Consider the following 14,652-nt stretch of genomic DNA (forward strand, 5'->3'; position numbering starts at 1 on the left):
TCATAACAGCTGATACTTTTTATTATTTGGGACCACACTTTCAATTTGGGTCCACATTCTTGGTACATCTGGAAAATGGGCATTCAATTCCCACGAAAATTTCAATGACTATTCCCACCAAAATTTCAAATTTCCAAAGCAAAAGTGAATATTTTCATTAACTCAGTTCCCACCAAAATTTCAGAGTGAAAATTCACTTCATTCTAAAAAAGTAGCGGTAAAACAGTAGGTTTACCCTTCCAATTTACAAGCAAGTACTCCATATTTAAAGGACCTTAATTCCCTTCACATTTAATACAAAGCTGTTGTTACAACCACCATGGAAATGGAAATGCATCAAATTCTCTCCTACTGTTACTAAAAAAACTTCATAAATTGAAATTCAAAGTTGTTGGGTTCACATTTAAAGCTGTTATTAAATACGATGAGTTCAGCACCATCCTCGAGCCAGTTGGTGCTACCTTCTACTCGTGAGCAAGCAACAGGGACTCCACAAGAAGAACATGCTCTTCATCGTGAGCCTCGACTAAGCGTGGCCAAAAAACAACTTATCCTTCAATTTCTTGACCGTAGGACGACGTATGGTTATCTTCCACGGGGCTCATTTCTTGCAGCATCCATAAAATTCAACTACACCCCAAAAACTATTAGAAAACTATGGCACAAGGCAATTGCTGATGTTCAAGCACAAAAACCAATTCGATATGAGAGTTACTACAAAAGCAAATGTGGAGCTAAATACACACCAATTCCAGCACATAAAATCACAGCAATAGAAATCAAAAACAGGACATCATTCAGATTAATGGGAAAGCACTTGGATCTGGCTGCCTCAATAGTGCATAGACACATGAAGCAAGGAGAACTCAAGCCACACACCAACCTTTTGAAGCCAGGTTTGACTGAACATAACAAAAGAGCAAGAATTTCTTATTGTTTAAACTTCATCATGCAAGGTACACACACCACAAACCCCACATATTATGATATGCATAATGTAGTTCGTATAGACGAAAAATGGTTTTATCTTACTAAGAAAGATCAGCGTATGCTTTTGGCACCAAATGAAGTTCCACCACATCGGGCTGTTAAATCAAAAAATTTCATACCAAAAATCATGTTTATGGGTGCAGTAGCAAGACCTAGGTGGGATAGAGAGGGAAATTGTACATTCGATGGTAAACTAGGCCTATTCCCTTTCACTATGGAAGTGCCCACAAAGAGATCATCATGCAACAGACAAAGGGGTACAATGGAAACAAAACCTATCAATAAGGTCAACAAAGATGTATTCAGGAAGATGATAACTATGAAGATTATTCCAGCCATAATGGAAAAGTGGCCTCAAGAGGATTCAGAAAAAGTAATAATCATCCAAGAAGACAACGCAAAGCCCCACTGTGGAGCAGATATCCACGAGTTCATTCAATCACATAATCAAAATGGATTCAGATTCTTTTGGGCACCACAACCACCAAATAGTCCCGACTTAAACATTTTGGATCTTGGTTTTTTCAGGTCAATCCAATCAAAATATGAAAAGAGCATGCCAAAGAATGTTACAGTTCTTATTAAGGAAGTTGGGCAGGCGTTCAATGACACACATCCAAACACTCTAAGTAACGTCTGGTATTTAATTCGCTACAATATTGCATGTGTGAGGTTATGAAAGTTTTTGGAGACATAAATTATTTGCTACCACATAAGAAGAAAAAACAGTTGGAAGATGCGGGAAATCTACCATTGCAAGTCACAGCAGCAGTGGATGATGTGATGGCAGCAATTCAGTATCTACATTCACCAATGCCAAATGCACAAGTAGCTCAAAACGAGGTTGAAGTAGATGAAGATGATTGGGAACATGAAGACTAGTACTGAGTAGTTGTAGAAATATATTGATAACCTTTTGGTACAACTTAGAATGATATTGCATTGAGTTCTATTTTTTGTGGTTTAAATGTTCAGTGCAATGTCATTGTATGGTTATCTACTTTTGTGCAATGCAATGAATGATCAATCAAACTTTTGGATAACATTATGCCCCAAAATTATGCCTTCACCTATTTTTTTAATCATGCTTAATTAGTCCTCTATTTTTTCTTAATATTCTGATAACACTTTTATGCTTATATTTTTTTAATCATGCCCCAAAATTATGCTTTATAACACTATGCACTGATCCTAGTCCTCTGTTTTTTCTTAATATTCTGATATTAGAGAAATCTTCCAGGAAAATTTGAATGCACAAAATCAAGCAGCATCTCCATGAAGTAAGTAACGTCTTACAGAGAGGCCAAAAAGACATAAACAAATAATATTGCATAAAGCTACAATTCACATCATCTTCATATTAAAAAAATTGCAGAAAGATGATCACAAAGTTGACAATGTTACGCGTGGATGATTCTTCAAGGCAGAGAATGACAGAAACAGAATGAACTCTCTACTGTCTCAGTGTCTGTCAGACTATTTCTGAATTCTGATGGCAACATGCAAAAAGCCAACAAAAAATAGAGTTTACTTAGCCCTAATCCAAAGTAATGACCAATGAGACTTCGGTAACAGCATGTAAGAAGAGGAAAGATCAAACAAGGGAAGAACCGAAATTTACAAATGAATTGTCTGATACAAAAAAGTTGATTGAGATCCTGAATCAAACTCCTACCATGAATAACTACAAATACTGCTCTGTATGGATACATGTTTACTAACAGATATTAAGCTCATTACGCTTTCTCAGCCTCAGCCTCTGCAGTGGCCTTTTCTTGTAACTTCTTAGAGAAATCTATTTATAAACTGATGTAATATCAACATGCTTAATTTCAACAAACATGGACTGAATCTGAATTGACTAGGATCAAGCTTCAAATTTTGACTGAGATTGGTTTTTTGGTAAGTCAAACCACTTGGATTGCTTTCGGCATAGTAACACAAAAACTAGGACCTAGATTTAGAAAAATTGAGGGATATCATCAGCCATTGACACCCTCAAATCTACGCATTACCATCATCAAGTCCACCAGTTTTTTAATAAGGTGAGGGAAATACGTAAGAAGACAGTTTTTTCTTGTTTTCATTTAGTAAGGGTGGTCTAGATAAAAATATTGTGTTGCTACTAGATCAACCATTATTATTATTATTATTATTATTATTATTATTATTATTATTATTATTATTATTATTATTATTATTATTATTATTATTATTATTATTATTATTACTGTTATTATTATTATTATTAAGTTGAATTGAATTGAATTAAACTGAACTGAATTGAACTGAACTGAACTGAACTGAACTGCAAAAATATGTCTTGAAACTGAAATTAAGCCAAAAAGAATAGGGACTAACATAATAGGAATATCCTGGATTAAAATATTTAATTGGTGTGGATAACATGCAACATAATTTATTTATTTTTTGGTTCTGAAGGTTCATAGTACCTTTTTCATGATCAAATTATGTACATTAGGCGTAAAAGAATTCCCTTCTAATTTTAATACAATATGAGCAAAATAAAATCATAGAATCATTACAAGGTAAATAATAATAATAGATTCAAAATTTCATTTCAACTATTACAAAGCCTGAGTTGAACACTTAAACAAGAGATGTTACATAAACAATGTTTCTCACATATTTTTGACAAAACATGACCATACCAGAATCCAGTGGTAATACAAAGTATCAGGAAAGTTGATCCCAACGTTCAATTCGGTCGCTTATATCCTGTGGGTCAATCGTATTCCTCCAAACCAATATGGATATCTTCAATTTGCATAATGATCTCCGTTGTGCTGCACACCTCTTTAGTTTAGACAAAGTTCTATCTGTAAGTAAAACTGCATGTTGCAAATGTAATGGTGAGTAAGTAGCACATTAGCATTCAGCACATGCTGGATAAATTGATGACAACTTAGCAACAACTTGGTTTCCGCATTTTTAAAGAGAAGCTCAAACCAGACTATACAAAAATCTAACCCTGGCTACATAAACTGTGTTAGGGTTGTTGTCTTGGAGATAAGTATAAGGAATCTCCTTAATTGACTAGTGTATGCATAAGTGGATTCCATCTATCAAACATAATTCTCCCTCCTAGACCAATTCTCCAACAGAATGCATGTGATCTTCCAGATCCAAAGGACTTTGAGTTGTTTGAAGTAAGGTCACTTGGTAGATAAATGTTGAAGGTGTGATTGTTTATTCCAGGTGACATCTTATATACAAAAGACGAAAAAGAGTCAAAGCTAAAGATTCATTATCTGGGAACAAATGCAACAAAGCTTAAAGAAAGGAAAAGAGTTGTTGTCAATGCTAATGGCCAGTGGAAAGTACTTGCGTTACATTCACGACTCAACAACTTTAACAACTTCTGAAGCGATTTCCTCCATTAACAAATCTAATCAGAAAGGTAACAGGTTTGGTCTGTATTGGATGAATTAATTATAGATGTAAGGGAATCTGATCATGTCTCAACAAACCGATTGAGCCTATAGAGGTAGGCTTAAGGTAAAACATCCTAGTGTTAGGATATCTAGCAGTTCTCATGTTGCCTTGTTACGTTGGTAAACAATTACCTATTTGAAGCTGAAGAATGTGTTTGTGTTCCTGACTTCGAAGACAACCTACCTACATTGAAGAACCTAAATCCTTAGTCCCCTACCATACTCACCGGTTGTCAGCTTGTCTGATGGCTACATATAGAGTTGGGGAAAGGACGCTCTTAACAGCGAAGGTCCAAGAGCACACCTACATGGCTCTATTTGATGGCTACATATAGAGTCTCAGGGAGAATGTTGGTGGTTGGAATGAGGTGGCTAATAATGGGAAATTCTCCGTAGGGAGAATGTACAGGAAAATGGAGGGTGATTTTGAGAAAGTTTCATGGAGAAGAATGATTGCAGCTAGATCATATTTATAACTTGACTAGCTGCTCAGAATAGGCTCTATACTGCCGACAGGTTAAAAAAAAAAAGGGAGATGCAGTGTTCTATAACTGTGTGTTATTCAACAGCAAGCTGGAAACTATGGAACATTTGTTTTTTGAGTTAGTACTTCAGCTGAGGTGTGGAGCAGAATTTTTTGGCTGATCAGCTTGAACTCAAGCTAGTTGAGATAGCAGGAAGGAAAACAGGAATTAGGGATATTCTTTAGTCTTTACAACATGTTATTTGCTGAGAGTGTTCATCAGTTGTGGATCAATAGGACTGCCAGGCCCGATCCTGACATTTTATGGGCCCTGGGCGAAACAAGAAAAAAAGGCCCCTTATTTAAAAAATTCTACTATTAAGAATTTGCGATACGTTGTCACCAAAGAGAATTGCGTTAAGTTTTAATAAATTTTCCAATAAAAATATTCCGTACTATATATGTTTAACTACGTTAATCAACCAAATAACAGGAAGCACGATACCTCTCAAAATTCATTAATAGGAAGTACGAACTACTGATTAAACAAAAAGTAATCAACTAAATTATATTTTATTTTTACTACTAGTTACTTACATTATTTGAATCTTTTCTATTAACACAATCCCATTAAGGTCAAAGAGTATAAAAAACTAACGTAGCCATAATATTTTATTCAAGAAAAATATTTACTATATATTTTGACTTTTTGTTATTTTTATAATATGGAGATCAACACATTTTGAAACACAAAGAAACTGGCATAACAAAAATGAAAGTAAAAAAACAAAAGATACAAAGAAATTAAAAAGCTAACCCACAAAAAAAAGCTAAAAAGATCGAACTTGGGTTACGTGTGCATGTACATATAATAGCAACCACTACGCCACAACATTCCAACATTTATTTTTGTACGGCGTTTAATATGTGTATAACTCTTAGTGGATCATTCAACAATATTGGGCCCCTCCCGGCTTTGGGCCCTAGGCGGTCGCACTCCTCGCCTATGCCCAGGGTCGGGCCTGAGGATTGCTGTAATGTTTAAGCAACAAAACATGCACAGTGAATTAATTATGTCAAGTCAACGTATTGTTAGTAGATTGTAATCTAGTGTAATAAGCCACATTGTATTTATTGGTCAGGGTGATATAACTACCACCTCAAACAACATACCATATGCTAGCTGAGGCAACACTAGCCAAAACAACACTGCACAACAGAGGATTATTTCTCGTGTAATTACCTACTCAGTGTTTGTTACAACAATGACTATATATCAGCTAGATATTAGTTGATTAATAAATAGCAAGTGCTCTTTTCCTATTGGTAACAGAGTAAATGTCATAGGTTGTAATCTAGCAGTAGTATAAATAAGGTAATTTTTCCTAATAATTGCATATTCATTCGTTTCCACTAGTTTACAACTTTTCTCAGTATTAGCTTTAAGCCCTGAGTCTAAGGATTTGGCGATGAAGGTATAAACATATCATCCTTATGTTAATGATTCCGCAAATGATTACAGTATTGTCACTATTTAAAGTATCCCAAGTCACCTTATATTCAGATTTGATTTTACTATTTTCTCTTCAAAAAGCTTTTCTTACCAAATTAATACGATGTAGATTCTTAGTTCCTAAACGTCTAAGCTTCTGACAACCTTTAATGGCTAATCCTCTACTTTTGTGATTTAAATCTGTTGGTAATTCTCAAAGTTAGACACCTAGTCTATCCAAAACAACAACAACTAAGCACACAATTCCTAACAATAGAATATTGAATTCAAATCCAAGTTGAAATCAGCTTATCAAGTATTCTAATTCAAAATCACTGAGCTCTGAAACAAAATGAGCAAGTTACCTTCCAAGGTAGTGATGGCGGAGCCAGTGAGGGGTGGCATGAAAGGGAGTTTGACTCTCCTCAGCTAGTTTTGTCCTCAAAAGGGTTGATGGAAGTGAGGAAACAATCCTTACATCATCTGCAAGCACACTCTTGAAGTGTTCCAAGTCGAAAATATCCGAGAATTCACTGAACACAGTTCAATTCAATTGTAAGTCCAACAACATAGGTAATGCTGATCACACTGGGAAACATCAAATAAACATACAATACTTTTCTATGTGATAAATACAAGAACAAAATGATAAGCTTCAAACGATATTTAGTACCCTGTGGATTTTGGCAAGCGATAGTTGAACTATTGCGTTTTCAACTTGCCAATTGAACTTGTAGCATGTGCAAAAGAGAGAGTGTGCAACCTCTGCTAGTGCCATAAAACTTATTCTAAACAAAAATACAAAGCTTACATAACCAAGACTACCTGACAGCAGCCCAAACCTGAACCTGACCCTACAATCCAAGCTTGAACCTTACCCTGCAGCCCATATCTGACCCACCAGCCCCTACAACTCCTGCCTTCAGACCCATCCGCCCCTAACCCTGCAGTACTCTGTTCAGTTTTGTATTGTTCTATTTCATAATGTTCAGTCATTTTCTGTCTCGTAAAGTCCACTTCTGTCAAAAGTGTACTATTCTGTTTTAAGAAGTCCAGTCAGTTCAGTTGTGTACCGTTACATATATTAGTGACTCTAATTGTAATACCCCGAAATTTTTAAACTTGACTTATTAAAATTAAAAATATTTATTAACTTGATTTCATTTTAAATAATTTCGAATAATCGAATTTCGTTATTTTAATCGTTTTTACGATTTATTTTAAACGATAAATTTATAAACGAAAATTTATTTATTTTTCGTTAACGATAATTTTTAAAAGGAATTATTTTAATTAAACATTTCTATTTTTATCAATTTCCAAAAATAGCAACAATTTCTGAATTTTTTGGCAAATATTGTGAAATTACTAAAATACCCCTCAAGAGCAAAAATTCCATTTTGCTTCTCTTCCCTTGCTCTCCACGTACAAAGCAAGAAGTGAAGACTTCCTTCCTTCCCACAATTCAGTCCAAATTCATATACTTGGACCCCAAGCACACCTCCTTGTTCTTCACTCTTTCTAGATATAAATTCAGAAATTAAGATGGAATTTCAACAACAAACCAATTTCAATTTCAATCTCACTCCTTGATTTTTCTGTGATTCGAACCAACCACCACCGTCTTCCACCACTGTATCCACCACCGTCCACCACCATTATCACCACCACTCAACACCGCCCAACCACCCTCGACCACCACCACACCTCCCTCACCCTCTCCCTCCTCCGCAAGCATCCCCTGTCCCGTTCCCCTGTCTCCCTCCCCTTCTCTGCCACGCTACACCACCCATGCCACACACCACCCCCTCCAGCCACCATCACCACCTTGCCAGCCAACTACCATCTCCTGACCAACACCACCCAACCACCACACACCCACCGTACTTCTCCCTGCTCCCTCTCCTTCCCCTCGTCGCACTCCCCTGCCCCTCCCCTATTTTCTCCTTTCTCTGCCTCTCCGCACCACCCCCGCCACACACCACCACCTCCAGCCACCATCACCACCCTGCACACTAACCTCCGCCGCCTAATTTCACCGGCGAGCCATCCCATACCTCCTCCCAAAACCACCGCCATCACCGTCGCCTTCGGCGTCGAGTCACCCCAACCACCCTCCCTTCCTCTCCTCCTCTCTTCGTGCTTCCCTGTGCCGTGCACCCCTCCCCTGCTATTGACCCTTTCCCAGGAAACCGAAAAAAAAAGAGAAACCCAATTCTAATTTTTAAAGCCTTGATTTTTATTTTCCCTCAAACCCAATTTCAGATTGGGCGATTCCTCAATTTGGGCTTTTTGGGTGAGTTAAGATTGATTTATAATCATCACATTTTAATATATATATATATATATATATATATATATATATATATATATATATATATATATATATATATATATATATATATATATATATATATATCAATATTTATGATTTAATAATTTTTATAAAATTATTACTTACTAATAAAATGTTTATTATTTTTCATGTTTTATTATCGATTTTATGAGAATAAGAATCTGATTTATTTATCAAAATGGAATTTAAATATTATTTTTCATGAAAATTGATTTATAAAATATATACTTCCTCCGTTCCGGAAATATCGCACCATTTGTATTTTACACTATTCACACTACGATTTTGGCCATTTTTTGTGATTCGTACGTAAGGAATTTTTACTCATGTGGTGTCGTGTTAGATTCTTTTTTCCTAGGCAAGCAAGATCGAATAATATTAATCTCAAAATAGATTTACAACCTAAACTAACTCAAGGATGAAACAAACCAACTAGGTTGGACCATTCCATCAAAGAGCTAGAAACAGAAAACTATCTTACAGAGTAGCAAACCACAAGCTATCTCTCCTAGATACATGTTTAGGTAAAACAACCAAAATTCGATCTCTAACATTTTGCTTAACTCTAGCTACCATATTCTGAACAGTTGGAAAGGAAGCATTCCAAAAACAACCATTCCTACTTGACCAAACAGCATACACTGCAGCAGCTAGCATTGCAAAGCTAACCTGCCTTCTAAACTTTGACATTCTGCCATGAGCAATACACCTCATGAGCTGCTTCAGATTACCAGTGGAATAAGTAATCCCTAACCAAGATTTGAGAGCACTAATGCAGCTGTTGCTATAGGGACAAGCAAAGAACAGATGCTTATGATCTTCATCAGCTTGTCCACAAATCAGGCAACTTGCAGTATTACTAACACCAAATCTTGCCAATTTTGCAGTGGTTTGAAGCCTGTCCTGCACTGCCAACCAACATATGAATCTATGCTTAGGGATATTCAGCCTATTCCACACCATATTATCCCACTGAATCAAAGGTTTTGGTCCAATGATTTTCTCATAAACTGTTTTCACAGAATAATGAGGCATAGCAGCTAACTCAGTTTGAGTATAAACTAGTTTCAATCTCTCTTTTATGGCACATATCTTCTTCCAATACCAGCTAGCAGAAGCTACAGGTTTATACTCCCACCAATCCCCATCCTTAATGTACACAGCATGAACCCATTTGATCCAAACATTATCCTGCTTGGAAGCAATGGCCCAAACATATTTTCCAATGCTTGCAATATTCCATCTGACAACATCTCTAAATCCAAGACCACCTTGCTTCTTATCACAACATGAACTTTCCCAAGAAATATTACTGTTTTTCTGACTATAAGCTTGCCCACTCCAGAGAAATGCTCTACAAACTTTAGTAACTTCCTGCAATACTTTCTTGGGTAAAATAAATACCTGAGCCCAGTACATATGAATACTCATCAACACAGAATTAATGAGCTGCATTCTTGCTGTGTAGGAAAGATTCCTTGAACTCCAGACTTTAATCCTAGCAACCATCTTATCCACTAAAACATCACATTGAGCAGCAGAAATTCTTTTAGCACAGATGGGAACACCTAAGTACTTAAAAGGAAGCTGACTCCTAGTAAAACCAGAAACATTGACAATTCTGTTGATTTCATTCTCAGCCATACCACAGCAGTAGATAGCTGACTTCTGCTTGTTGGCTAACAAACCAGAAGAGTTGGAGAACAGCTTAAAATCTTGAAGCAGAAGATACACAGAGGGGAACTCATCTTTACTACACAGGATTAGATCATCAGCAAAACATAGATGAGTGAGCTTAAGCTCTTTGCATCTAGGATGAAACTGGAATTGAGACAACTCACTCATTTTGTAGAGAATTCTGGACAGGTATTCCATGCAGATCACAAACAGAAGGGGAGACATGGGATCACCTTGTCTTAAACCCCTTTTTGACTTGAAAAAGCCATGCATTGTGCCATTAAGCATCAGAGAGAACTTAGGGGTGGTCACACACTCCATCACAAGAGCCACAAAAGCTACAGGAAAACCCAGCTGTACCAACATTTCTTGCAGGAAATCCCAATCAACTGTGTCATATGCTTTTTGAAGATCAATCTTCATCATACAACTTGGTTTAGCACTCTTCCTACCATACTGTTTTACCAAATCCTGAACCACCATGATATTATGCACTATGTATCTGCCATGTACAAACCCCCCTTGATTCTCAATGATCAAATCTGGTAATACTTGCCTCAATCTACTACAGATCACCTTAGTAATGCATTTATACAGAGTATTGCAACAGGATATAGGTCTGAATTCACTCACATTCTTTGGACACTTAGTCTTAGGAATGAGAGTAATGACTGTATGATTTAACTCCTTAAGCAACCTGCCTTGTTGGAGAACATCCAGAACAGCATTGACAACATCATCACCAACAATGCTCCAAGCATCTTTATAGAAGTAGGACCCATACCCATCAGGCCCTGGTGCTTTCCTACCAGGAATAGAGAACAAAGCTTTCTTCACCTCATCAGCTGTATAAGGAGCATTTAGAATATTTCTATGAGCATCTGTAATCAAGGGACCAGCTTGGACAATATGACTAAGAACAGGTCTTCTATCAGTGTGAGTAGTACCCAACAAAGTTGTGTAATAATCCAAGAAAGCTTGAGAGATATCAGCAGGATTATCTCTCCAAATCCCATCCATGCCATGAATGCTGTAAACTTGGTTATGATTATTCCTAGCTTTGATACTCTGATGAAAGAGGGAGGTATTTTCATCACCATCCCTAATCCATGAAGCCTTTGCCTTCTGTTTCAAAAACTCTAAATAGGCTTGATGCTTGTTTTTGTAATTCTGCACTGCACTGAGTTCTGCATCAGCAAGACTCTGATCAGCAGGATCAAGATGCATTGATGTCTGAGCTGCAATCATGTCATGGTATGCTTGAAGATCAGCAGCTTGAACATCAGAGAATCCCTTTCTATTCAACTCTTTGAGAACCAACTTCACCTTCTTCAGTTTGTGAACAACACCAAACATCTTGCTCCCTTGAACTGTACCACTCCATTGTTCTTGGATAAGAGTCAGAAAATGAGGAGCAGATTTCCACATTGTAAAATATTTAAAAGGCTTTTTCCCCCCTTTATCCCTAGGATAGACAGTCAACAATCCAGGGGAATGATCAAAACAACCCTCATTCATAAAACACACTTCAGCTGAGCTATAAACACCTAACCACTTAGGATTAGCCATTATTCTATCAATTTTAGAAAAAACTCTAGCTGCACCATGCTGTTTATTATTCCAAGTGTAGAAATTACCCACACTCTTAATATCTTCCATACTACAGAGATGCATACAATCACAAATATCCATTATTTCAGCATTCCTAACAGGGGAGCCAACTCTCTCATCAGTACTCATAACACAATTGAAATCTCCACACAAGATCCAGGCATCCTGTGTGTTTAAAGCTTTCAAATCTTTCCACAACACTTCTCTATTAGAGCTATCATTGAAAGCATAAATGAAAGTACATAAAAAAACTAGGCATACCACTCACTGGTTGAATGAAGCAATGCATAAGCTGACTAGAAGCTGCTTGGATACTCACAGAAAAGCTTCCTGGATTCCAAGCCAAAATAATTCTGCCACCATTATGATAACTTGCATTACTAGATAAACACCAATTTGGGAAAACTCTTTGGTAAAGCTTCCCTAAGTTAGGAAGCTTAACCTTATGCTCTAGGAGACCAACTAACCCCACATGATATTTATGAAGAAAATGCTTCACAGTATCTTGTTTCTGAGCTAGGTTGATACCCCTAACATTCCATGATAATATCCTATCCATAAGATTTGGAAGAGTTCCCTCTTCCTGTGCTACCCTCCTCAATGTCATCTTCCCTATCCAACTCAGCAGTACTGCAAGCACTGTGACCACCATCATCATTCAACATTTGGAAAGAATTAACAACTGGTGTTGGAACCAAATTGGTAGGTCTAACCCTGATTGGCCTGAGAGTTCTCTGAAACCCCTCCTGATCCACCTCTGGTGCCACCACTTCTGTGTGATTCTGAACTTGTTGTTTTTTCTACACCCATATTCTCTTAGTTTTCCCCTTCCTACACTCAATGGTTGAATGTCCAACTAGTTTGCAATTATCACAAACAGTTGGTCTCCACTCATAGGTGATAGGTACCTGAACCAGCTCACTATGCTCATTCATAAATGAAACTTGATCAGGAAGCTTTTGTGTGATTGGCATATCAACCAACACCCTAGCATACTGAAGTTTATCCCTACTCACAGTGGCTGCATCCCTCTTAATTGGTTTGCCTAACTGACTCACAATTTTGAAAAGAGATTTTTCACCCCAATACTTAAAATTCAGACTCAACTGAATCCAGATGGGGACAGATTTGATCTCTTCCTTCTCCATATCCATATCAACACTCCATGGTTTCACTATCATAGGTTTGCTGTCAAAGAAAAAATGGCCAGAAGTGACTTTGTCTCTCATGTCCATAGTCAGAAATCTCACTAAGTAGATTCCCTTTTTCACCAACACCACCTTATCAACATTAAAGTTCTTCCAGATTCTCCTAATAAACCCTTCCATAACGTGTATTGGGGGATTAGCACCAATAATATAGCAGATTATGGAAGAATTCCAAAAATCCACCTCATCCTTTATATCATCAAGATTAATCTGTACAGGGCTAGAAACAGGATGCATTTCAATTGGATCAGGTGGCCTAAATTCATCATCAACACTATCAGCATGTTCAGTCATTACTTCATCAAATTGTTGCAATATTGGAATGGAAATCGTACCAATATCAACATTAGATGGAGTATTATTCACCTTGTTAGCTGATCTGTGAACAGATTGCATCCACTCATTGAAGGAATGCCTGAGTTCAGAACGAGCTTGCAAGTGTTTCAATCCAGATTTGGGGGTGAGAATTTCATTTTCAATCGTCAAATCCAGTGCTTCGACTCCTAAAACCTCCTCAATCGATCGAGTCTTAAGAGCTTGAGAATCAGATGAAGGTCCTCTTGGTTTCTGCTTTGCATTGCCATGCTTACTACCTTGCATTTTGCCCCCAGATTTCCTTGCCACGGCAGCAGTGCACAATGGAGATCATGCACCGAAGGGAAACTTGGGGGAGAAGGCAAGGTTTTCTCTCGCTTCTCTCTAGAGTTTCTCTCTCTAAATTGAATTGAATTAGTCGTCTGTTGTGTTAGATTCGTATCGATATATATTTTCTAAATATTAACTTTTTATAATTTTCACTTGCACACGATTTGAGATATTATGGGTCAAAGTAATGGTTAGTGGAGTCAACCATGGTGCGATATTTCCGGAACGGAGGAAGTATGTATTTCGATTGAAAATTTGATTAATAATATTTCGTTAAAATTCGAAATTATATTTTATTAAAATTCGTTATTTATAAATTCATTACTTGTAAAATTTATGATCTATAAAATATTAATTTTAAATTATTTATCGATCTAGTACTAATTCAATGATTTATTATTTTGAAAGAAATTGGACTCGGAGCTCAGGACGAACGAACCAACGAAAATCCTTAGCAAAATCGTGGAAGTGAGGTAACAGCTATTGCTAGTACCCGCACTTCCCTTTTAAATGTGTTTATGAAATTATGACGATATGATTGAATTTATGAACTGAATGCTTTTGACATGTTTTATTGAATTGCGGGAAATGAATTATGATTTAATCGAATCATTTCTTATTATATGATTTGATTGAGTTTTCTCATAAAATGATGTTTATATTATTCCATGAAAGAAATGATATTTTTATTGATCCCAGGATCAAAATGATGTTTTATGATCTAAAAGAGTTATGTTATTTCAACTGAAATACAA

At 36.7% G+C, this 14,652-nt stretch overlaps 1 protein-coding gene and 1 long non-coding RNA gene across 2 annotated transcripts; one reads left to right on the plus strand and one right to left on the minus strand.

Moving 5' to 3' along the window:
- Positions 1–424: 424 nt before the first annotated feature.
- LOC110806141 (uncharacterized) lies at positions 425–1,669 on the plus strand. The gene has a single exon (XM_022011775.1). The coding sequence runs from the start codon at positions 425–427 to the stop codon at positions 1,667–1,669; it is 1,245 nt and encodes a 414-aa protein (XP_021867467.1).
- Positions 1,670–2,381: 712 nt separating this feature from the next.
- On the minus strand, positions 2,382–2,883 carry LOC130459881 (uncharacterized). The gene is made up of 2 exons (XR_008919600.1): positions 2,666–2,883; positions 2,382–2,479 (listed from the first exon to the last, which is right to left on the minus strand). It is a non-coding gene; the product is annotated as an uncharacterized lncRNA (long non-coding RNA).
- Positions 2,884–14,652: the final 11,769 nt, after the last annotated feature.

The sequence above is a fragment of the Spinacia oleracea genome, chromosome 4 (genome assembly GCF_020520425.1).
Source record: "Spinacia oleracea cultivar Varoflay chromosome 4, BTI_SOV_V1, whole genome shotgun sequence".
Lineage (NCBI taxonomy): Eukaryota > Viridiplantae > Streptophyta > Magnoliopsida > Caryophyllales > Amaranthaceae > Spinacia > Spinacia oleracea.